Genomic DNA, 25218 nt, shown 5'->3' on the forward strand with positions numbered 1-25218 from the left:
GTTAGTGAGTGAAACACGATTTCCATGTGTGTGTGTGTGTGTGTGTGTGTGTGTGTGTGTGTGTGAACAACTTCATTGTCCGTATATATGCAAATAAAATTTCCAGAAGTTGGAGATCTCAATTATTGACTGAAAGACGTTTCCATACATATTCGCAGTCGCACATAAGTAACCTGACCTAGCAAAGCAAACCACAAACCACAACAAATGATAATGAATAATAATAGTTATAAAAATAATGATATTATTATTTTGTAAACGCAATTCTTTCAAAATAAACTCGCTACACACACACACACACACACACACACACACACACACACACACTGAAGACGGTTTATTCACATTAGGCCTTCATACCCCCTCGTGAAGGGGAATGTAAACAATATCTAACGAGCTATAAATAATCATGAGCAAAAGGACTAGATAAGATACAAGTATAGATATGACAAGTCATTCATCAGATTAAGAAGCAGCAATGTCTCTATACTTAGAGGCTTCATAAAGATATACATGGTCATATTTCCAACAACACCTTTGTCAGTACAAGATAATAAAGTCAATCTAAAAAGGCAACGGTGTCGACAATATTTGGGTCGAATATATTTTTCTCTAATATCGTTGCACTCTATTTTCCTTGAATCTCTAACTTTTTTTTTTTTTTTTTTTTTTTTTTTTGTCTAAAGCTATGTACAGTCAAATCAGAGGTACCTAGTCTAAACTTCGTCACTACATATTTGAAATATCTGTACAGATTCAAACACAATGTACAGTCAAATCAGAGGTACCTAGTCTAAACTTCGTCACTACATATTTGAAATATCTGTACAGATTTAACTCTCTCCATACGAACGGCGAAAGAGACGACGTTAACAGCGTTTCACCGCAGTTACCACCATCAAAATATTGCAAGCGGAAGGCTCTTATACTGAAGAGGTGAATGTTGACAAAGAATACCACAATTCTGACGACGGAAGCTAAAGGTTGGGTCGTTCAGACACCCACTGGACATCCGAGGGGTCTGTGTAGAGGAGAAGAGAGGACTGGCCGTACTGAGTGAGTTAATCTGATAAACAGTAAACCACTCTGAAGTAGTAAGGGGGCATAATCGTCGTCAGCCTTTTTCAGTTCTTGCTGTACTTTTTTGTGTGTGTTTTGTTGTTGTTTTTTCTTTTTCTTCTTTTTTTTTTCTTTCTCTTCCTTTCTTTCCTTTTCTTTTTTTTTCTTTTCTTTGCTTTCATTCTTTTTTTTTCTCTTTTTTTCTTTGGTAAAGAAACACAATGTACAGTCAAATCAGAGGTACCTAGTCTAAACTTCGTCACTACATATTTGAAATGTCTGTCCAGATTTAAACACAATGTACAGTCAAATCAGAGGTACCTAGTCTAAACATCGTTCACTACATATTTGAAATATCTGTACAGATTTAAACACAAATATGGTTTAAAATCATGCAAAAAAACAAAATAGTAATAATAATGTATTGTACTTCTTTGGCGCAAACTTCCCATATAATGAGCTCCAAGCGCTACGCATGAAACAACACAGAAACAACAGTGCATTCCACCACACAAGAGCACATAAGGACAGAAGTGGAAAAACAAAAACTTACATACATGAATACTACTACAAACTGCAGATATAAATAATCGCGCGCACGTACACACACACACACACACACACACACACACACGCACGCACGCACGCAGACGCGCACACATACACAGCAAACACCGAAGCATAAGCATACACTCCACAAGAATACCCCCAATGGAAGGGGGGACACAAGGGGGGTGTAGAGGGTGGGAGGAGACAGACAAGGGACTATGTATTATCTCATCACATCTGAAGCCATTTTGAACAGGTGGGTTTGAAGTTTTCTTCTGAAAGAGGACCGAGCTGCTGAGTGCCAGAGATCCAGAGGAAGAGAGTTCTAGACAGAAGATGCTTGAGGGACTGAAATGTCTTTGAAGAGGCTCTGGGGACTCGAAAGAGTTTCCCCAGAAGATCTGAGAGAACAGGATGGAGTGTAAACATGAAAGACAGAAGATAAGGAGAAAACCTTGGAAGTAGCGATAAGCTAATAAGGCAATTTTGTACTGAATTCTTTACTGGATGGGCAGCCAATGAAGTTGACGAAAGAGAGGGGTAACATTATCTTCTCTGGACTTTTTTTAAAAATGGAAACGTTCTATACATACCAAATCTTTCACTTGTGTGAATAATGGCGATTCCAACCTTGCCATCTACAATCTGTTAAACGTTGCCGAAAAGCATTTACAAAACCAACTTCACAGCCCACTCCCTGACAACTATACATGTCCAAACCCATTTTCAAACAAACGCGCACACTTGTAGCACAGTTCTTTTTATCCTTTACATCTAATTTGTAAAACAATATGTAAGCTTTCACACGTCAGCATTCTACAAATACAAGTATCGTCCAGCCACTGCTGAACATCCAAGCAGAAGCATGAACCACATGCCATCAGAGAAACAATAAATCTCAATAATTTTTTTTTTTTAAGTTGTTGTAAATGTAATCTGGACTACAACTACAATGCTCGGGAAATAAAGACACACTCACAACCACAGCGACACACCAACACACACACACACACACACACACACACACACACACAATGCTGTCAGCCAAAATATCATCACAATGCCCATTTTCATGAATCAGCACCCATAAAAATCACTAGAGTACCAGGCCTGCTCTGGGGGAACTATTGGGGAATTCAAAGATGTGGCCTGTTGAGAGGGAGCTGTGGAGGAAGAGGAGGAAGAGGATGTGGCCTGTTGAGAGGGAACTGTGGAGGAAGAGGAGGAAGATAATGTGGCCTGTTGTGAGGGAGCTGTGGAGGAAGAGGAGGAAGAGGATGTGGCCTGTTGAGAGGGAACTGTGGAGGAAGAGGATGTGGCCTGTTGAGAGGGAGCTGTGGAGGAAGAGGATGTGGCCTGTTGTGAGGGAGCTGTGGAGGAAGAGGAGGAAGAGGATGTGGTCTGTTGAGAGGGAGCTGTGGAGGAAGAGGAGGAAGAGGATGTGGCCTGTTGTGAGGGAGCTGTGGAGGAAGAGGATGTGGCCTGTTGTGAGGGAGCTGTGTTAGCCAAAATATCATCACAATGCCCATTTTCATGAATCAGCACCCATAAAAATCACTAGAATACCAGGCCTGCTCTGGGGGAACTATTGGGGAATTCAAAGATGTGGCCTGTTGGGAGGGAACTGTGGAGGAAGAGGAGGAAGAGGATGTGGCCTATTGTGAGGGAACTGTGGAGGAAGAGGAGGAAGAGGATGTGGTCTGCTGTGAGGGAGCTGTGGAGGAAGAGGAGGAAGAGGATGTGGCCTGTTGTGAGGGAACTGTGGAGGAAGGGGAGGAAGAGAATGTGGCCTGTTGTGAGGGAACTGTGGAGGAAGAGGATGTGGTCTGTTGTGAGGGAGCTGTGGAGGAAGAGGATGTGGTCTGTTGTGAGGGAGCTCTGGAGGAAGAGGATGTGGTCTGTTGTGAGGGAGCTGTGGAGGAAGAGGATGTGGCCTGTTGTGAGGGAACTGTGGAGGAAGAGGAGGAAGAGGATGTGGCCTGTTGTGAGGGAACTGTAGAGGAAGAGGAGGAAGAGGATGTGGCCTGTTGTGAGGGAGCTGTGGAGGAAGAGGATGTGGCCTGTTGTGAGGGAACTGTGGAGGAAGAGGAGGAAGAGGATGTGGCCTGTTGTGAGGGAGCTGTGAAGGAAGAGGAGGAAGAGGATGTGGCCTGTTGAGAGGGAACTGTGGAGGAAGAGGAGGAAGAGGATATGGCCTTTCGTGATGGTGCTCTGGAGGAAGAGGATGTGGCCTGTTGTGAGGGAGCTGTGGAGGAAGAGGATGTGGCCTGTTGTGAGGGAGCTCTGGAGGAAGAGGATGTGGCCTGTTGTGAGGGAGCTCTGGAGGAGGAGGAGGAGGGGGGGTTGGTGACGGTTACTGAGGAGCTGAACCACGCGTGCAGATCGGCGAGATTGGCGGACCGCATTGCCGCGTACACCGGCCACATGTTGGTCCCTGCTGGGGGAGATGATTGATCCCAGATGTGGGGACCTGCGCCACAACAAAGAACAAACTCAGGCTTCAAACTCGGGGAGTCACACACACACACACACACACACACACACACACACACACACACACACTCACACACACACACACACACACACACACACACACACACACACACTCACACACACACACACACACACACACACACTCACACACACACACACACACACACACACACACACACACACACACACACATACACACACTCACACACTCAAACACACACACACACACACACACACACACACACACACACACACACACACACACATTAATTCCTCCCAAAAACAATTCGGGACTGGAATGCCCTGCCCCTAACAGGCTATAGAGACCAATACTACCGGCACCTTTGTGTCGAGGGTGTGACAGTGGCTGCCAAATGCTGACTTCGAACACACACAATCATGTCTTTATATTTACAAGAGCAAAACTGTTTCGATACTTTTCCATCACAACCATTTCCGTATATTTACAAGAACAAAATAAGTGGTATTTGCCGATTCCAAAACTTGTATTATCCATCACAGACATGAACGGATCACACAGTTTATCACATTCTTGCTTAAGATCATGAACATCCAAAAAAAAAAAAAAAAAAATCATTCATTCAAAACAAAAACAAAAACAAAAAAAAGTTCCCTATTACTGTTTGGTACGGAAAAATTTCCAAGGCAGAAGTCGCAGCCCTGAACAGAATCGTAAAAACTGCCACCAACATTACCGGGCCTGATCTACCTTCTCTAGAAGACATATATTATAAGCGGCTACTCCAAAAAGCAAAATCAATCAGCCAGGACGAATCACATCCAGCCTTTGTGATTTTCGAGGTGCTCCCCTCTGGTCGACGGTACAGAAGTATAAGGACGAAAACCAATCGCTTCGACAATAGCTTTTCCCCGAAAGCAGTCAATGCCCTGTCTCTCGAACAAATCTAGTATGAGAACTAGAATTGCGCAATCAACAACCATCTACCTGAAGATCTAGTCATCAGCCCCATCCACATGTAATATGCGGCTTCTGTTCAAACGTGTGTGTGTGTGTGTGTGTGTGTGTGTGTTTGTGTGTGTGTGTGTATATGTGTGTGTGTGTGTGTGTGTGTGTGCTGCAGCTGCCGAGCTTTGTTACAATGTGAAAAATGGTCTTATCAACATGACCTATCCATGTCAACAAAAATCGCCTATGACAGTGCACTGACTTGTCAACTAAAGTCGCCTATGGTGGTGAAAGAGTTAGTCTGACACACTTACCATGACCTACTGGTGTGGACAGCAGAGGTCTGTTTCCTGTCCTGTACACATGACAACTCCTCTCATGCCGAGAGGCTATGTGTGTGGGTGGGGGTGGGGGGGGGATTGGTATATCGTCAGCTATTGGGAATTCTTATTTGACTAGTTTTAATCTCTTCTTATGTTGCGCATGATGATTTTATGCCAGTGTTTACAACGAGCCTGTGATTGCACGACTTAATTTCCATGTGGATTAATAAAGTCTTTTTGATTTGATTTGATTTGATTTGAGAAAATGAAAGCAGATGCATCTAGTGACCTCCCTTAGTACATTACCTTCCTTCTGCATGCCTGTGCAGTACCTCAGTATCAAACACATAATTACAAAGTTAGAATTCTGCTTTCACTGAAAAGTAGCAATAATGAGATACTGACCTGGACACTGGCAGCCAAAGGGACAACGCAGGCTGGTGGGGTCCTGAATATTGGATGAAGAGTTCCAACTGCTTTCCAAAAATGGCGGCAAAACCATATCACGCCGACCATCGTCTTGCATCAAGGGCGTCCGCTCATCGTATCTGGTGATGTCCCCTGACTCCCGTGGTACGATGGGCCGCATGCACTGGGGGCACCTTGGGTCAAAGCGGGTCAACCAACGGTCAATACAGCGACTGTGATAAACTGAAAACAGAGGTTCATGAACAGAGATCAGCAACACAATGCAGACCTTGGAAGTCAGCTAAACATATGACCAATATTTACACACTGAGATCAAGACAAGAACAGAACACGAGATTTCACAGTCAGCTACATACACCTAATTTCGCGCACTGACATATGCAACAGAATACAGAAGTACTGTAGTCAGATAAATTCACACACTGTGACCAGCAACATGATAGAAAACTTCATGGCTAGCTAATCACACCAAGATTCACACACTGACACGAGTGCTATGGAAGCTGGTAGTCAGCAAGATTCTCAGAAAATTCACAATGTAAAACGAATAATACAGTCGTACAGCTGGCTTGATACAGGGATTCTGCACAGCGCATCAGATGTGTGCACTTCCGTGAACGTGAAAACATATCAATGTACAGTTTGCTATACAAGAGAAGAATTGAATGTCTTCAGTGCCTCATCATTTCTGCTTTCAAAGAGCTGTTGTTATTGTTAAGTGTCACATCCTCGTCCTATTCATTCACAAAAATAACAGATGACGTCCACAAAAACACACATTCGCATACGGATGACATCCGCAAAAGCACACATTCGCATACGGATGACATCCACAAAAGCACACATTCGCATACGGATGACATCCACAAAAACACACATTCACATACGGATGACATCCACAAAAACACACATTCACATATGGATGACACCCACAAAAACACACATTCACATACAGATGACGTCCACAAAAACACACATTCACATACGGATGACATCCACAAAAACATACATTCACATACGGATGACATCCACAAAAACATACATTCACATATGGATGACATCCATAAAAACACACATTCACATACAGATGACGTCCACAAAAACACACATTCACATACGGATGACATCCACAAAAACATACATTCACATAAGGATGACATCCACAAAAACATACATTCACATACGGATGGCATCAACAAAAACACACATTCACATACGGATGACATCCACAAAAACACACATTCATATATGGATGACACCCACAAAAACACACATTCACATACGGATGACATCCACAAAAACACACATTCACATACAGATGACATCCACAAAAGCACACATCCACATACAGATGACGTCCTCAGCAACACATTCAAATCAAATGAAAAGCACATTCAAATACAGATGACATCTACAAAGACACACGTTCAAATCATCCATGAAAAGCACATTCAAATGCAGATGACATCCATGAAAAACACACATTTAACACACCTGAAAGCAGCAAGAATATATCACCCACTAATCCAAACTTACAGGGAAGCACGCACATTCTTATTTTCTCCATCCTCTAAAGTTTGGAGGCAGAACTTTGCTACAATTTTTGTCTCAATATTGTCATCAGATGCATTGCAAGCAACTGTATGGCAACAGCTGTGGTATATGACATCACATCTGCTTGCAACTGTATGGCAACAGCTGTGGTATATGACATCACATCTAAGTCCAACCACCTTCATTGTTTTCACAGATTTGCACTGACCTCGTGAACGGCCTCTGTAGCTTTTCAAAGGTGCAAGTTAGTGATAACTTTTTGGCTCACTTGTGTAAACAAAGTGAGTCTATGTTTTAACCCAGTGTTCGGTTGTGTGTGTGTGTGTGTGTGTGTCCGTGTGTCTGTGTGTCCGTGGTAAACTTTAACATTGACATTTTCTCTGCAAATACTTTGTCAGTTGACACCAAATTTGGCATAAAAATAGGAAAAATTCAGTTCTTTCTAGTCATCTTGTTTAAAACAATACATGGGATGGACACCAAAAAAATTAAAAAAAGAAGCCTAATTATATGCAAACTGCATTTACTGTTATATTTATATTTTTTGTATTCTCTAAACTTGGCACTTTGACCTCTTATTCTGACACAACAACAAGAGGACTCGATATTATCATTTTTTGTTCAAACAGGAACTTCTTTTGCTAAGCATGGAATTTTTATTTATTTTGCAAACGTTTTGGTGCAGATAGTAAAGAAGGGAAATTACTCTGTAATTAATGCTAGGGGACTTAATTTATCACAAGTGAGTCTTGAAGGCCTTGCCTCTCTTGTTTTTCCTGAGAGTGTATTTTTCTTTTTTTAAGTAGAAGAGCAGAATCAAGTACAACCAAGCATAATAAATTCAACAAAGAATGAAAGGGCTGATAGGTCTGTCCACGAAAAACACACATTCACATGCAGATGGTATCCTCAGGAACACAAATTCAAACACAAATCACATCCACAAAAACACACATTCATGTACAAATGAGATCCACATAACCACACATTCATATCATTCATGAAAAGCACATTGGAACACAGATGATATCCACACACAAAACACATACTGACATACAGATAGTATGCACAAAAATACACCTTCAAATAATCCATCAAAAAACACAGATGACATCCACGAAAACACACATTCAAACACAGCTGAAAACAACATGATAACAACTTACCGTGCTGAAAACAACATGATAACAACTTACCGTGCTGAAGACAACATGATAACAACTTACCGTGCTGAAAACAACATGATAACAACTTACCGTGCTGAAGACAACATGATAACAACTTACCGTGCTCACAAGGCAGCACACGCATTCTTTCCCCAACCTCAAAAGTGTCCAGGCAGACTGCGCATGTGTCAAAATAGTCATCTGCCCAGGAAAAACACACAAAAAATCATTGAATTCAGATGATGCAGAACTACCTGTGAATAGTTCCCAAGCCCGCAGATCCTATGGTTGCAGGATTCATGCAGAGTTTTTTATCACAGCATTTCAAACTTATTCCAAACCTTTTGTCCCCCAAAGGCCAAAAAATATCTTAATGATCACATATGCACTTTATTGTGAGTGCCAGCTTATGCCCCTTAAATGGATTTGTATATATCACTGTCTGTAAACATCAACCTTATGAGGACAGTTCTTTCAAAATCAGGGATATATATATATATATATAGAGAGAGAGAGAGAGAGAGAGAGAGAGAGAATTCCATTTTTTTTCTAAATTGACAGAAATGACGTTGTTGTTTTGTTGTTGTTGTTTTTTAGGGGGGGGGGGTGCGGGCGGGGGAGGGGGGGTTCAATGAAGAGACACAAAATAAAGAAATGTTTTCAAACCTGAGTGTCTTTTTTTTTTTTTTTTTTTTTTTTAAAGATTTTAAGGACTTAAAAATTCATACAGTCCCACTGGCAACAGACAGGCAAAGAATATTACAAGCCATTGACAGTGTGAGAACCGAGCCGCTTAGCTCCCCCAGAATACCAAGACACTTAGCTCCCCCAGAATACCAAGACACTTAGCTCCCCCAGAATACACACTTAGCTCCCCCAGAATACACACTTAGCTCCCCCAGAATACACACTTAGCTCCCCCAGAATACCCAGACACTTAGCTCCCCCAGAATACCAAGACACTTAGCTCCCCCAGAATACCCAGACACTTAGCTCCCCCAGAATACCCAGACACTTAGCTCCCCCAGAATACCAAGACACTTAGCTCCCCCAGAATACCCAGACACTTAGCTCCCCCAGAATACCAAGACACTTAGCTCCCCCAGAATACCAAGACACTTAGCTCCCCCAGAATACCAAGACACTTAGCTCCCCCAGAATACCGAGACACTTAGCTCCCCCAGAATACCGAGACACTTAGCTCCCCCAGAATACCAAGACACTTAGCTCCCCCAGAATACCAAGACACTTAGCTCCCCCAGAATACCGAGACACTTAGCTCCCCCAGAATACCAAGACACTTAGCTCCCCCAGAATACCAAGACACTTAGCTCCCCCAGAATACCAAGACACTTAGCTCCCCCAGAATACCAAGACAGATTAGAGACCTTCCCTGTTCTGAACTTCAATCTGCTGAAGTATACAGGACAGATGACAGATGTGTGTGTGTGTGTGTGTGTGTGTGTGTGTGTGTGTGTGTGTCTGTGTGTGTGTGTGTGTGTGTGTGTGTGTTGTGTGTGCTGACGCTGTTCTTACCTTTAACGAACCGTCTCTGAGGGAGTCTTCTCACAAAGTTGTTCTTTCTCTTTCTGCTTCTGTACGCAACACAAAGCCTCCGGATCTGTGCCTGAGACAGCAACAAAGTTCTGAAGGTTAACTCTCTCCATACGAACGGCGAAAGAGACGACGTTAACAGCGTTTCATCCCAGTTACCATCATCAAAATATTGCAAGCGGAAGGCTCTTATACTGAAGAGGTGAATGTTGACAAAGAATACCACAATTCTTACGACGGAAGCTAAAGGTTGGGTCATTCAGACACCCACAGGACATCCGAGGGGTCTGTGTAGAGGAGAAGAGAGGACTGGCCGTACTGAGTGAGTTAAAACAACTCCACAATGTGTGAGATGTTTGTAATTCTTTTAGGTTAAAAATACGCGACTAAGCCATTATTGTCGTTAGTAGGGGGCTTAGTAGGTGGTGTCCTAAGTACGTTAAAAACAGAACAGGCACCACTGAACACCACCGAAGTGACTCAGCAGCAGTGCAGGGTCTCCTCTGGTGTGTGGCCTCCTGGCGACCTAACATTGATGGTTTCCTGTGGACTGCCGACGCTGGAACTACGACGGACAAACCCGGGTGTGGCCGTGTATGGGGGAATCTAAATGAGCGGCGTGGGAGTAATGCCACTGAAACGGTGCAGAGGACGGGGCAGCAAAAAAAAAAAGTAAAAAAAAAAATAAAAAAAAAAAGTTACATTTTGAGATATAATTATCAGTTAACAGAACATCCCTCAGTAGCCCAGCTAAATTGCGCCAACAGCAACCTCCCACAACACGACAATTTTCATCAGCATACTGATGTTGGTCGCTAAGTGGAAGAAGAAGAAGAAAAAATTCCTGTCTCAATGGGACTCGAACCTGCAGACACTAGCTTCCTTGTGAGATACATTACCATTAGGCCACCACTCCACAATGTGCAGACACTAGCTTCCTTGTGAGATACATTACCATTAGGCCACCACTCCACAATGTGCAGACAATAGCTTCCTTTTGAGATACATTACCATTAGGCCACCACTCCACAACCTGCAGACACTAGCTTCCTTGTGAGATACATTACCATTAGGCCACCACTCCACAATGTGCAGACAATAGCTTCCTTGTGAGATACATTACCATTAGGCCACCACTCCACAACCTGCAGACACTAGCTTCCTTGTGTGATACATTACCATTAGGCCACCACTCCACAACCTGCAGACACTAGCTTCCTTGTGAGATACATTACCATTAGGCCACCACTCCACAATGTGCAGACACTAGCTTCCTTGTGAGATACATTACCATTAGGCCACCACTCCACAACCTGCAGACACTAGCTTCCTTGTGAGATACATTACCATTAGGCCACCACTCCACAACCTGCAGACACTAGCTTCCTTGTGAGATACATTACCATTAGGCCACCACTCCACAACCTGCAGACACTAGCTTCCTTGTGAGATACATTACCATTAGGCCACCACTCCACAACCTACAGACACTAGCTTCCTTGTGAGATACATTACCATTAGGCCACCACTCCACAATGTGCAGACACTAGCTTCCTTGTGAGATACATTACCATTAGGCCACCACTCCACAATGTGCAGACACTAGCTTCCTTGTGAGATACATTACCATTAGGCCACCACTCCACAATGTGCAGACACTAGCTTCCTTGTGAGATACCACTCCACAATGTGCAAGATATTCACAGAACACCCAGCGTCATAAATTTGAGTGCAAAACTATCAAAGATCAGAAATGATTTTGCAGTTCATGTTCATATTTTGTTTATGTTGTTTATTAGTTGTTGAGGTGGGGGGTTTTTCATACTTTTGGTCTTGCGTACACAAACATTGTATTTGAAAAGAAATTTCCTTGACCAATCAAGCAGATCCCCATATTTCGCTCACAAGAAGTGTATACAGCTAGAAATGTACGATTCACTGTGTCTGTACCAAACACCACACTGCAGGGATGTGTTCCGTTATCTTCCACTAACACAGATTATCTCAATCTTGTACAAATGAATCGCTGGCACTTTCACAAACACTCGCGTTATGGCAGCTTGCATGAGGTTTAATTCAGTGATCACTTCAGATTGTCAGAAGGGAGATAATCCGAATGCTCTGGTTTGAATCCCACAGTCGCCAGTACTCTCCCCTCCTCTGCTGGACCTTAAGTGGTGATCTGGATGCTAGTCATTGGAGGAGATAATAAACCAAAGTCCCATGTGCAGCATGCACTTAGTACTAGTCATTGGAGGAGATAATAAACCAAAGTCCCATGTGCAGCATGCACTTAGTACTAGTCATTCGAGGAGATAATAAACCAAAGTCCCATGTGCAGCATGCACTTAGTACTAGTCATTCGAGGAGATAATAAACCAAAGTCCCATGTGCAGCATGCACTTAGTACTAGTCATTCGAGGAGATAATAAACCAAAGTCCCATGTGCAGCATGCACTTAGTACTAGTCATTCGAGGAGATAATAAACCAAAGTCCCATGTGCAGCATGCACTTAGTACTAGTCATTCGAGGAGGTAATAAACCAAAGTCCCATGTGCAGCATGCACTTAGTACTAGTCATTCGAGGAGATAATAAACCAAAGTCCCATGTGCAGCATGCACTTAGTACTAGTCATTCGAGGAGATAATAAACCAAAGTCCCATGTGCAGCATGCACTTAGTACACAACAAAAGAGTTGTCCCTGGCAAAATTCTGTCGAAAAATCCAGTTTGATGGGAAAACAATGTGAAACAGTAAAAAGACAAAACAGTAAAAAGACTTGACAGGAAAACAATGTGAAACAGTAAAAAGACAAAACAGTAAAAAGACTTGATAGGAAAACAATGTGAAACAGTAAAAAGACAAATCAGTAAAAAGACTTGATAGGAAAACAATGTGAAACAGTAAAAAGACAAATCAGTAAAAAGACTTGATAGGAAAACAATGTGAAACAGTAAAAAGACAAAACAGTAAAAAGACTTGATGGGAAAACAATGTGAAACAGTAAAAAGACAAATCAGTAAAAAGACTTGATGGGAAAACAATGTGAAACAGTAAAAAGACAAAACAGTAAAAAGACTTGATAGGAAAACAATGTGAAACAGTAAAAAGACAAAACAGTAAAAAGACAAGAAAAAAATGAATGGCGCTCTCAGTGTAGCGACAAGCTCTCCCTGGGGATAGGAGCCCAAATTTCACATTGTTGTGACAAAATAGCAATACAATACAATACAATGCAATACAATACAATATACATGAAAGTGCCTTAATTTTGGTCTGAATTAGTAACAGAGCAAGAAGGCATTTTTAACACATATGACAAAATAGCACAAGCTAAAAAAAAAAAAATTAAAAAATTTTTTTAAAAAAACACTCCATCGCTCCCCTGCCTAACACTTGTGAGTTTTGAAAATCACTAATTGTTCAGGTAGGTGTTGTGGCTTTTGTACAATCAGTTATCGCATATTTGTATGACACTTTGATGGAGATATTGTGACAGTCTGTTGGGCAGTCTGTGGTATGACACTATGATGTGACAGTCTGTTGGGCAGTCTGTGGTATGACACTTTGATGTGACAGTCTGTTGGGCAGTCTGTGGTATGACACTATGATGTGACAGTCTGTTGGGCAGTCTGTGGTATGACACTTTGATGTGACAGTCTGTTGGGCAGTCTGTGGTATGACACTATGATGTGACAGTCTGTTGGGCAGTCTGTGGTATGACACTTTGATGTGACAGTCTGTTGGGCAGTCTGTGGTATGACACTTTGATGTGACAGTCTGTTGGGCAGTCTGTGGTATGACACTTTGATGTGACAGTCTGTTGGGCAGTCTGTGGTATGACACTTTGATGTGACAGTCTGTTGGGTGTTGGACTTTTTGACCCGGTGCTCAACAGTGGTCAAAGCGTGAGGCTCAGTTTCGGCACGGCGTTTTTCACCTTGGAGAAAACAACTGGTATGCGTGTGTAAGTGTGTAGGCATGTTAGTATATGTGTGTGCATACATATCATGAAATACAAGTGTGTGTCTTCCAAGTCTTTTCCAGTTATATAAGATCACTTTGCGTGCGTGTTGTGTGTGTGTGTGTGTGTGTGTGTGTGTGTGTGTGTGTGTGTGTGTGTGTGTGTGTGTGTGTGTGTGTGTGTGTGTGTGTTTTCAACCTATTTTCAACCATAGGAAAAGCACTGTATATGTCATCATCATCGATTCCATAATCATTAGAGCACACATTAAGATTCCCACATGAGTGGTGAAAAAAGGACCAAAACTTCACACATCACAACAGAGGAACCACTCACGTCTTGACCAGAGAATGACAACTTTACATCCGACCTTTCACCAGACGTCAGGCTTTGTGCACAGCTTTGTTTGTATGCGAAAAAAAAACCCTCTCCAAATTACTGTGACAATGACAAACAACAAAAAAGATAGAAGTCACAAGTCACAACAGAGATTTAAGTCCTAAGGATATAGAATCCAAACTGTACTTACACATAGGGAAATTACCAAGGGGACTATGATGACCATGCCCGCAAGTGTACCGAAAACAATCAGCACAATCTTGATAGTAAGCGGAAAAGCTGACGTCACCACAATTCTGACCACCACTGTCCTGCAAAACAAGAAGTCACTTTTCAAGTGAGTTAAAGTAGTAAAACAGTCGGACAACACAACAAACCATTTATCCATCCGTCCACCCACATCTTTATGAGGAAGGTGGCAGAATGGTTAAGTGACTCAGCTACCAATACAGAGAGTCTGTGAGAGTGTGGGTTCGAATCCCGCTCTCGCCCTTTCTCTAAAGTTTGACTGGAAAATCAAACTGAGTGTCCAGTCTTTTGGATGAGACGACAAAGCGTGGAGTGGAGTGATGGCCTGGAGGTAACGCGTCCGCCTAGGAAGCGAGAAAATCTGAGCGCGCTGGTTCGAATCACGGCTCAGCCGCCGATATTTTCTCCCCCTCCACTACACCTTGAGTGGTGGTCTGGGCGCTAGTCATTCGGATGAGACGATAAACCGAGGTCCCGTGTGCAGCATGCACTTCGCGCACGTAAAAGAACCCACGGCAACAAAAGGGTGGTTCCTGGCAAAATTCTGAAGAAAAAATCCACTTCGATAGGAAAAAACAAATAAAACTACATGCAGGAAAAAATACAAAAAAATGGGTGGCGCTCTCCCTGGGGAGACCAGCCCGAATTTCACACAGAGAAATCTGTTGTAATAAAAAGAAATACAAATACAGATACAATACATGTAAAAAGAAATCCGCTGTAATAGGTACACAAATATATAAGCATGCACTCAAGGCCTGTTATCTATGAACATACTGCTCTTAATGTTCGGTGGTAGGACAGGCCATATTTTCTACACATCACAGGGGAAATCCCCAACTATTATTAGACACCATATTTTCTGTGTTTGTAGCACAAGGGAATTTTGCACTCTAAATTGACTGGCGGTGAAAGGGTTAACAGAAACAATGTACAAACATATCTCAGACGAGTGTGACACTTACTTGTTCATGTAGTTGAACTGGTTACCAAGCTGCACGCCAGCAGAGTACCCCACAGACACGGCAGTGATGTTGACTTCATACTTATCTGCAACAGACAGAGACTTTGTGACGGAGTGCTGATGATCAAATAATAATCTATAGAAGTACTGCATACAGTATTTGATTAAGTGGAGTGATGGCCTAGAGGTAACGCGTCCGCCTATGAAGCGAGAGAATCTAAGCGCGCTAGTTCGAATCATGGCTCAGCCGCCGATATTTTCTCCTCCTCCACTAGACATTGAGTGGTGGTCTCAGTGGAAGCTAGTCAATCGGATAAGACGATAAACCGAGGTTCCGTGTGCAGCATGCACTTCGCGCACGTAAAAGAACCCAGGGCAGCAAAGGGGTTGTTCCTGGCAAAATTCTGTAGAAAAACCCACTTCGATAGGAAAAACAAATATTAAAAAAAAATCCACGCAGGAAAAAATACAAAAAAAAAAAAAAAAAAAAAAATGGGTGGCGCTGTAGTGTAGCGACGCTCTCAGGGAGAGCAGTCCGACTTTCACACAGGGAAATATGTTGTGATAAACAGAAATACAAAATACAAAAAAACAAACTACAAATTTTCTGTCCTAATCCCACTTCCCCCATCCCCAGCCCTCTCTCACACACACCTTTCCAATATTATGTTTTTCTTTCTCCAGTCACTGACACTCACCCTCTCCATTTTACGTTTTGTACTCTCTCTTTCTTCCCACCTCCTTCAGATCAACCGCCCCCTTTTCAGTTGAATAATTCTTCTCTCCCATTGATTTTTAGAAATGATGATTTATAAGTAAGGATATTAAAAAAAAAAATGATAATAGGGAAAAAACAACCAATAATGTCATTTATTTTCAGTCTAATATCATCATCACAGATGAACAGACTATAGCTAAATGAACAACAAGATACTTGGTGATACACTGTCACAGTTCCAAGCACTGCCGTCAGTACACTCTTCTTCTCACATGTATGCAGTGGATGGGCACAACAGCCGAGTGGTTAAAGTAATGGACTTTAACTCACTCAGTACGGCCAGTCCTCTCTTCTCCTCTACACAGACCCCTCGGATGTCCAGTGGGTATCTGAATGACCCAACCTTTAGCTACCGTCGTCAGAACTGTGGTATTCTTTGTCAACATTCACCTCTTCAGTATAAGAGCGTTCCGCTTGCAATATTTTGATGATGGTAATTGGGGTGAAACGCTGTTAACGTCGTCTCTTTCGCCATTCGTATGGAGAGAGTTAAGTCTGAGGGTTCTGGGTTTGAATTCTGGTCTCAATTCCTGATGGGCAAAGGGTGGAGATTTTTTTTTTTCCTGATCTCCCAGATTAATAGACATGCAGACCTGCTAGCGGCTGAAACCCCCTCCCTGGGTGTATGCACCGTCATGCATAATGATGTTCAAATATACACATCAAGATCCTGTAATCCATGTCAGCATTTGGCGGGTTATGGAAACGAAAACAAACCCAGTAAGTACAACCCAGAAAGCAAAGTATGGAAGCCTCCATGGTAGAGCAGCAACACTAAAAAGCCCATCCAACACAACACAAGCAGTAACGGCCTTGCGTTATTTAATTAATTAATCTTCCTCATTCTTATAAAAACCTGATCATCCAACAATATGAACACACACACACACACACACACAAAAAAAAACAAAAAAAACGGGAGACGTGGGGGGCGGGGGTGGATGGAAATCATTGGAGGAGAACAGAGTACCTTCCCCCATAAAGCAGACCACACTTACCTGCCCCTTCGTCCGTCAAGACCAGGGGGAATTCTTTGCCGGGATAATTGTGGATGATGGCTGCAGAATATCCGGCTCTCTCCACGTTGGCCACCTGAAGCGGTTACCTCACAGGGCTTATAATGGCCAGTTAAGGGGAACAACCCATCAGCATTGGCCAAACAAGGGGAACAATTAATCAGCAATGGCCAAACAAGGGGAACAATTAATCAGCATTGGCCAGACAAGGGGAACAATTAATCAGCAATGGCCAAACAAGGGGAACAATCAATCAGCATTGGTTAAACATGGGGAACAATCAATCAGCATTGGTCAAACAAGGGGAATAATCAATCAGTAGTGGCTAAACAAGAGGAACAATTAATCAGTCAGTCAACATTGTTTTTCTAATTCATGCTTATTGCACATCTAGTTTCTGGTCTGTAAAATATCTACAAGTTTGAATAACTCTGACATGAATGTCAAAATCAGCAAAGTAGGACGACCAGTTAATAACAATGAAGAAACACACACACACACACACACACACACACACATATAAAACAAACACACACAAAAAACAAAAAAACATTACCAACACTATATACATACTGAATATCAAGAATAAGCATAAGGTTCTGACTGAGTTGTCTTTTGTATTAAGTTCTGCTACCAGAGATGCCAGCACAAGTAAAGTGTTTGCAGGAACATTGTAGGAACAATCAGGAAACTTGGTAGGAACATTCTGAACTTGGTAGGAACATTCGGACTCCAAGCAACATCAGCAAACATACATTTTATCTACAAGGCATACAAACACTTGGGCCTGCCTGAACCATGGTGTAACTGCTACGATTACGTTGATTGGTCCATTTCAATGCTGTTTCAATGTAAACACGCATGCGATTAGCTGAACATCATCACGTGAGACCAAGGTGAGTAGTGACTGCCCTGGCCTCACGATCAACAGGTCTAGAGCGTCTGGGTAATGTTACGAAAGGAAAGCGTGTGACCATGCTAAAATGTAGTCAAAAATGAACTTGTCGGAACAATTTTCGCCTAACGTCGGAACAAACTGCCATCGAGCGTAATAAAATACGGCGAAATGTTAACAGTTGGCATCTCTGTGCTACAGTCCTGCACAAACCTGTGTAGTTATAAAACTGAGAGTGCCAGACTGACCTTCTCACTGTTAGGACAGTTCCCCGGAGCGATCATGGCAATCCAGGGGAGGGGGGATGGCTCAGGGGTAAAAGTGATGTCACTGCAAGCGTCGCTGTGCACCAGGTACCTCACCTGACCCTAAGGACATGCATCAGTGCACCCATCACTCTTGCTGTTTATTTACCTATAATAGTCTGTTCAGCTAAGATGATGATCTTATTGTGAAAGTAAAATATATCATTATTATTCATAATAATAACAAAAACAACAACAATAACAATAATAATAATAAAATCTATTTTCAGTCTAATGTCATCATCTTATCATTATTTCTATTATGATTATTTTCATAATTATTATTACTTAGAAATAATCGTTTCTGAAAATTAATGGCAGGGGAAGAATCATTCAACTGAAAAGGGGGCAGCTGAGGTGGAGGGGTGGGGGGCTGAGGAAGGAAGAGAAAGAGAATGTGGAAAAGAGAATGTGGAAAGAGAACGTGGAAAGAGAGCGTGGAAAGAGAACGTGGAAAGGAAAGAGAACGTGGAATGAGAACGTGGAAAGAGAATGTGGAAAGGAAAGAGAACGTGGAGAGAGAACGTGGAAAGAGAATGTGAAAAGAGAACGTGGAAAGAGAACGTGGAGAGAGAACGTGGAAAGAGAATGTGAAAAGAGAACGTGGAAAGGAAAGAGAATGTGGAAAGAGAATGTGGAAAAGAACTGCAGTACAAAATGTAAAACGGAGAGGGAGAGTCTCAGTGTTTGCAGAAAGAAAAAGTGTGTGTGTGAGAGGGGTCGGGGTGCGGAGGGTGGTGGGGGGGATCGGGATTAGGAAAGAAAATTAATCAATAATGAAATATTGTATGCATCAATGTTTACACCTGGGTTAGATGAAACGAAACATAATCATAGTTGTTACTATAATAGTTCATCGAACCCAGGTCAGTTTCCTGCTTTTCCAACAAAATAAATACACACAAAAATGAGACTGGCTTACTACAAATCAAACATCTGATTTATTCACACATTTGTTATTAATGCAAATACTATAGTTTACCTTCAAATGTTGATCATTTTGATGAATATGAATTTACGTGCATGAACTATGAAGAAAAGAGAGAGTGGGACAGACAGAGGGGGGGGGGGGGGCAGACAGACAGACAGACAGACAGACACAGAGACTGTTAATTTGTAAGGCTGCTGATGCATACTGTCAATGTCAGTATGTGTTCAGTGTTTGCAATGTGTTTATCCGTGCAGGATACCAGTCACATCATGATTGCACCGTAAATGTACAGTATTGTATTGTATTGTATTGTATTGTATTGCATTGCACTGCATTGTGTTGCATTGTATTGTATTGTGTTGTATTGTATTGTAGTGTATTTCATTGATCGCATTGCATCTTCTTCTTCTTCTTCTGCGTTCACTCGTATGCACACGAGTGGGCTTTTACGTGTATGACCGTTTTTACCCCGCCATGTAGGCAGCCATACTCCGTTTTCGGGGGCGTGCATGCTGGGTATGTTCTTGTTTCCATAACCCACTGAACGCTGACATGGATTACAGGATCTTTAACGTGCGTATTTGATCTTCTGCTTGCATATACACACGAAGGGGGTTCAGGCACTAGCAGGTCTGTACATATGTTGAACTGGGAGATCGTAAAAATCTCCACCCTTTACCCACCATGCGCCGTCACCGTGATTCGAACCCGGGACCCTCAGATTGACAGTCCAACGCTCGTCAATCGATCGCATTGCATCGTATCGTATCGCATTGTGTTGTACTGTACTGTACTGTACTGTACTGTACTGTATTACATTACACTGTATTGCAATCTTAGTTTCTGTCCATCAGTCTGAACCCGGGTGTGATGTGAACGCATGAACAAGCTAATACCATTTGATTTCTCAAGCAACACACTAGGGATGAGTGTGATGGACTGAAGACGACCATTGTGTTAAACTTAAAGCACTCTTCTCGACTATTGTGTTAAACTTAAAGCACTATTCTCGACTATTGTGTTAAACTTAAAGCACTATTCAACAAGCAAAAAAATGCACTGTGAAGAACTCACAGTCACGTCATCCTCGGGTCCGAAAGGAGCTGGCAGGTCGAAAAAGGAAGCAATGGTCTTGTTATCCTCCAAGTCGATCTGAAACCATAAACAAGAAGGGAAGAAGCAATTTCAAAAAAACCTGTCCCACTTCAACAACTTTTAACCTTAAAGATTGATAACTTAGCACAACCCCCCCCCCCCCCACCCCCCAACCCCCCTCCATTCTACCAACAACCTCTCTCTCTCTCTCTCTCTCTCTCTCTCTCTCTCTCTCTCTCTCTTCGTCTGATACCAACGCGGTGTGCAGCTTCTCCAAATGTCAGTAACTGCCAAGGCTGGCAGCTGAACATCACCGGAAGAAGAAGAACTTCTACAGAAGAAGGGGTGGGAAAAGTTGAATAAATTCATATCATATTACTTGTATCATATCTCTCACATTTATTTCATTGCATTTTCTGCTTTGATTCTTTATTATATTCAACTATTTAGTGACTCGTATATTCATTATCGTATGATATATAATATACATCCTAGCTTCAGCTTTGATTCTTTATTATATTCAACTATTTAGTGACTCATATATTCATTATCATATGATATAAAATATACATCCTAGCTTCAGTCCATTTTGAATTTAAAAAGTTCAACTGGGACTGATTTTTTACACTTCCCTTCCTCATTCTGGAAACCAGATACAGCACGGCTTGGATTTATCATTCATTCATAGCATATCATGGCACCACCCAGTGCTGAGTAATACGATTAACGCCTTCAGGCTTGGAGTGGCATCCAGTTTTTATTTTTATTTCTTTCATCTTGGGATATTCTCTCAAGAATTCCTTTTAGTCCCCTCTGGATGATCAGCTTTGGAATGAACTTCCTTTTTCGCTTTGTCAAGTCTCCACACTCAGCTCTTTCAAGTCTGGCCTTAAAACCCACCTCTTCCCAAAATAGCCTCCCTTGCCTGCCCTTCCTTGTCTTTAGTTTCTACAGTTTTAGACTTATGCATGCGTGTGAATGACTGATGCGAAATCGCTTTGATTTGTCTCTGCACAAGATCCAGCGCTATATAAATACCATTATTATTATTATTATTATTATTATTATTATTATCAGCTTTCGTTATTGGTCCCTGTAGCCACAACTGGTAAAACTCCTCCTATAGAATTCAAGAAAATGTTTAGACTGTCATTTTGTTCAGCTGGTAAAACTCCTCCTATAGAATTCAAGAAAATGTTTAGACTGTCATTTTGTTCAGCTGGTAAAACTCCACCTATATAATTCAAGAAAATGTTTAGACTATCATTTTATTCAAAATTCTCAGTTTTTCCTTCAAATTTTTGTTCATGTTAGTCCTTGAGAGAAATATTCTTAACAATACCAAACTATGTGGAGTTCCGTTTTGCTTAAGTACAATTGCTTCTCTCTTAATAACATGTAGTAAGCGGCACGCTTGATGAGCAATCTACAATGCAAGACAGCTAATGATGGTTGTGTTTGTTAATCTTTCTTCCAGTAGTATAAAATGGATGGTTTGAGCAATAAGAAATTTTCAAGCACATACCCCAACCCCAGCGGAAGTACACTTTCAAAGCCCAATTAACTGATTTGACATTTCTGTCTTTCTCTTTATGAACATCGACATCAGAGTTTTCATTTATTAATTACAGTTTGCACACTCTGTTTTCAAGCACTCTTTACAGTAACTGTCTCCTGTAAAAAGCCACGCAAGCCACCAAGAAAGTAATGTATGAGTACTTACCACTACAATGCCACATACAGTGACGTTGATCATCAGTGACAAACTGATGATGATCAAAATCCCAGCAGCAAACTGGGTTGTTCCCATTGTGTCAACTGTTCCGGGCTGTGACAAGCGAACAAAGAAAAAAGCGATTAAAAGAAAAACCAGAAACAGAGGTATTTCGAAAAGAAATAAAATTTTGAATTTTTTGTCCATGAGTATTAAAAGTACAATCACACAACTCCATTTGAACATGCACTCATATACCAGAAACAGAGGTATTGTCAAAAGATCTGAGTATAAAGTAAAATCAAACGGCTCTATTTCAACAAGCACTAAGCACCCATTCAGCTCAAAAATAATATTGATAAATGAATATACAAATAAAGAAATATTAAACAAATCATGTCTCTTCATGGTATTGTTCGTTACTTTTTATGAGACAACACTGACACAAAAATCTTGAAAACAGTTTCAGTTTAAAAACTCAGAACTGGCAATGGTTTGAATATTGTGTCTTGTAAAGAGTTAAAAGTTCCAACTGTTCATTGTTCAATATTTCTCTTTCTTAGGCTTCACTCATTTTGTTATTGAAAAATAAATCAGCCAAAAAAAGCTTTAAAAAAATTTTCTTAAGAAAAAAAATGAATACAAACATCAACTTTTTTTCAGTATTACACTCGTGCTACAGAACTGAACGTGTACACATCGACGATCTCTTTTTCTTTGCACATGGTGAAGAAACAATCAACACGGTACTTTTTTTTTTTTTTTTTTTTCTAATGATTTATCTTTTCTCTATAGTCACCACGCTAGGCCTTTTAAGACCGAACTACACCCACATACATTGAACTAAAATAAAGGTATTTCATGTTACAAGTTGAAATAAACCAGGCAGGGTTAAGATTATAATTTCTCAGACGAGAAAACTACAAGTGTTTCGCATGCATGGGTACCACTGAAAAATGAAATTCTGTTTTAAAATAAAAGCACGCATAGGCTGACATACACCTCAATAATGTTAGAAATGAATATATAAATTAAATCAGCTGCGTACCTTCGGTTGTTTCAGAATGATATTCTCCGACTTGTGTAGAATCGAATATCACGTTCCCCGTCCAACAGTGTGTGGTATTCAAAATGACCACAGACATGTGAAAGTGATCATGTGATATTATCACGTGTGACGGAAGTTGACGATCACCTATTTCGGCAGTCACATGACCATTGTTTGCATACGCATGTGAACATAATAACTTCATGTCATTGGTCGGCTTCTTGGTGTTTTTCGAACCTTTTGCACTGATTGTGTACAGTCATTGTTTTTTGTTTTGTTTTGTCTTGTTTCCAAGGTGCGCGTTTCCAAATGTTATGATTAACTACTGGTTGAAAACTTTATCTGAAAGTCATAGTCCTTTCGTTCTTATCTTTTCTGTAAACAATGTTGTTTATATTTGTTTTGTTTTGTTTAAATAAAGTGTTCCTGCGATGGCAATGTCATAAGGCAGACTGCTGGACAAGTTACTTTTACATGTGAGAGAAAGTGTGAAAAAAGAGCCTCTCTCACTTACAGTGTGTGTGTGTGCGCGCGGGCGCGGGCACTTGCATAAGTGATTGCATGCATGCATGCTGTCAGTTTGTCCTTCTGCCGTCTACATGTTTGGGTGTATAGGTGTACGATTGTGTATTTCATCAGCATGTAACTTTGTTATTTTGATTGTAATATACATGTTATGAAAGAACAGACCCTCATTCTTTGCAAGGGAGATATCTGGAACTTTAGACAACTGTCTTTCTTACTCGTTCCTTTTATTTGCTTTGTGAATCTTCACTGCACATTTTCTATTAAGTTTATATATATATGTTTCCTAGTGTATGAGGACCATACCACATTACCATATTCAAGGACTTATCAGATCAATAATTAACTTGATTACTGTAACCAGCCATTACTTCATCAGAGTTTCAACTGGTTGAACTGACAGGTCATGCCAGCTATTATTAAAACACGCAAACCCCCCTTATAGTCTACAGAATCTTCACAAGAATGAAGGCGGTAGTCAAGGGAAAGAAGATTGTGTTTTTACCTTCTACATTGATGTTGTTGAAGGGTTGTTTTTTTCCTTTGTTTCTCAGCTTGTTACATAACGACTGAATATTTTCTTGATGGCATGCAATATGCTCTGTAATGTTATGTAACAAGTTCCATGATAACATTAACATATGTATGTGTGTGTGTGTGTGTGTGTGTGTGTGCAAGAAAGCAATAACTAATGACTTTCTGTACCTATAAGTGTAAAAGAAAAACAGCATTACTTCTGTATAGGGTTTACAGTCAAATCCCCACTGACTTAACCCCAGCACAATTAATTTTTTCAGGAAAATTCAAAATCCAAAACATTCTTCTGAAAGGTTTTATTTTTCATATGGCTTGACCAGGAATTTTCTTTTCTTTCCATTGTGTCTGTGCAGGAAAATATTTTGTTTTCAAATTAATCAGTTGCGTGATGAAGTGCAACGTTTGTGCAGTTCCACATGAATGTCTGGAAGATATTTACCCTTGGAAATTCACCGTCTAAGCGTTAGGGATGCGCCATGTATTAGCTGGGCCATGGCCCTCATCATCATTGCTTGCTTCAGAACTGAGAGGACCACATCTGAATAGCACTAACACCACTGTGCACTTCTACATATCAATGTGTGTGTGTGTGTGTGTGTGTGTGTGTGTATTAGTGTGCATGTGTGTGTGTGTGTGTGTGAACACGTGTGTGCACATGTACGCCTGCACATGACTGAAAATGTGTGCACATGAACATGGGTGATGTGTGCATATGTGAGCTTGTGCATGTGTGTGTGTGTGCATGGGTGTGTGTGTGTGTGTGTGTGTATTTGTGTGTGTGTGTGTGTGTGCATGTGTGTG

General features: G+C 41.3%; 1 protein-coding gene across 1 annotated transcript; it reads right to left on the bottom strand.

The window, feature by feature from the left end:
* Nucleotides 1–1279: 1279 nt before the first annotated feature.
* On the bottom strand, nt 1280–24939 carry LOC143288959 (uncharacterized). The gene is made up of 10 exons (XM_076597655.1): nt 22317–24939; nt 20573–20650; nt 18511–18630; nt 17350–17443; nt 15575–15659; nt 14551–14671; nt 10038–10128; nt 8622–8702; nt 5758–6003; nt 1280–4078 (listed from the first exon to the last, which is right to left on the bottom strand). Exons 1-10 carry the CDS (start codon nt 22713–22715, stop codon nt 3264–3266), a joined length of 2130 nt encoding a protein of 709 aa, XP_076453770.1. The 5' UTR covers nt 22716–24939; the 3' UTR covers nt 1280–3263.
* Between the last annotated feature and the right edge of the window lie 279 nt (nt 24940–25218).

Source organism: Babylonia areolata, chromosome 13, assembly GCF_041734735.1.
Source record: "Babylonia areolata isolate BAREFJ2019XMU chromosome 13, ASM4173473v1, whole genome shotgun sequence".
Taxonomy (NCBI): domain Eukaryota; kingdom Metazoa; phylum Mollusca; class Gastropoda; order Neogastropoda; family Buccinidae; genus Babylonia; species Babylonia areolata.

What these genes read in the sequence shown, in the direction of transcription:
- LOC143288959 (XM_076597655.1), bottom strand. Translation starts at nt 22,715, where the DNA reads ATGAAGAGACATGATTTGTTTAATATTTCTTTATTTGTATATTCATTT. An exon ending in ACTGTCCTAACAGTGAGAAG is followed by an intron (nt 17,444 to 18,510) that starts GTCAGTCTGGCA and finishes TAACCGCTTCAG; the next exon opens with GTGGCCAACGTGGAGAGAGC. An exon ending in CAGTTCAACTACATGAACAA is followed by an intron (nt 14,672 to 15,574) that starts GTAAGTGTCACA and finishes CTTGTTTTGCAG; the next exon opens with GACAGTGGTGGTCAGAATTG.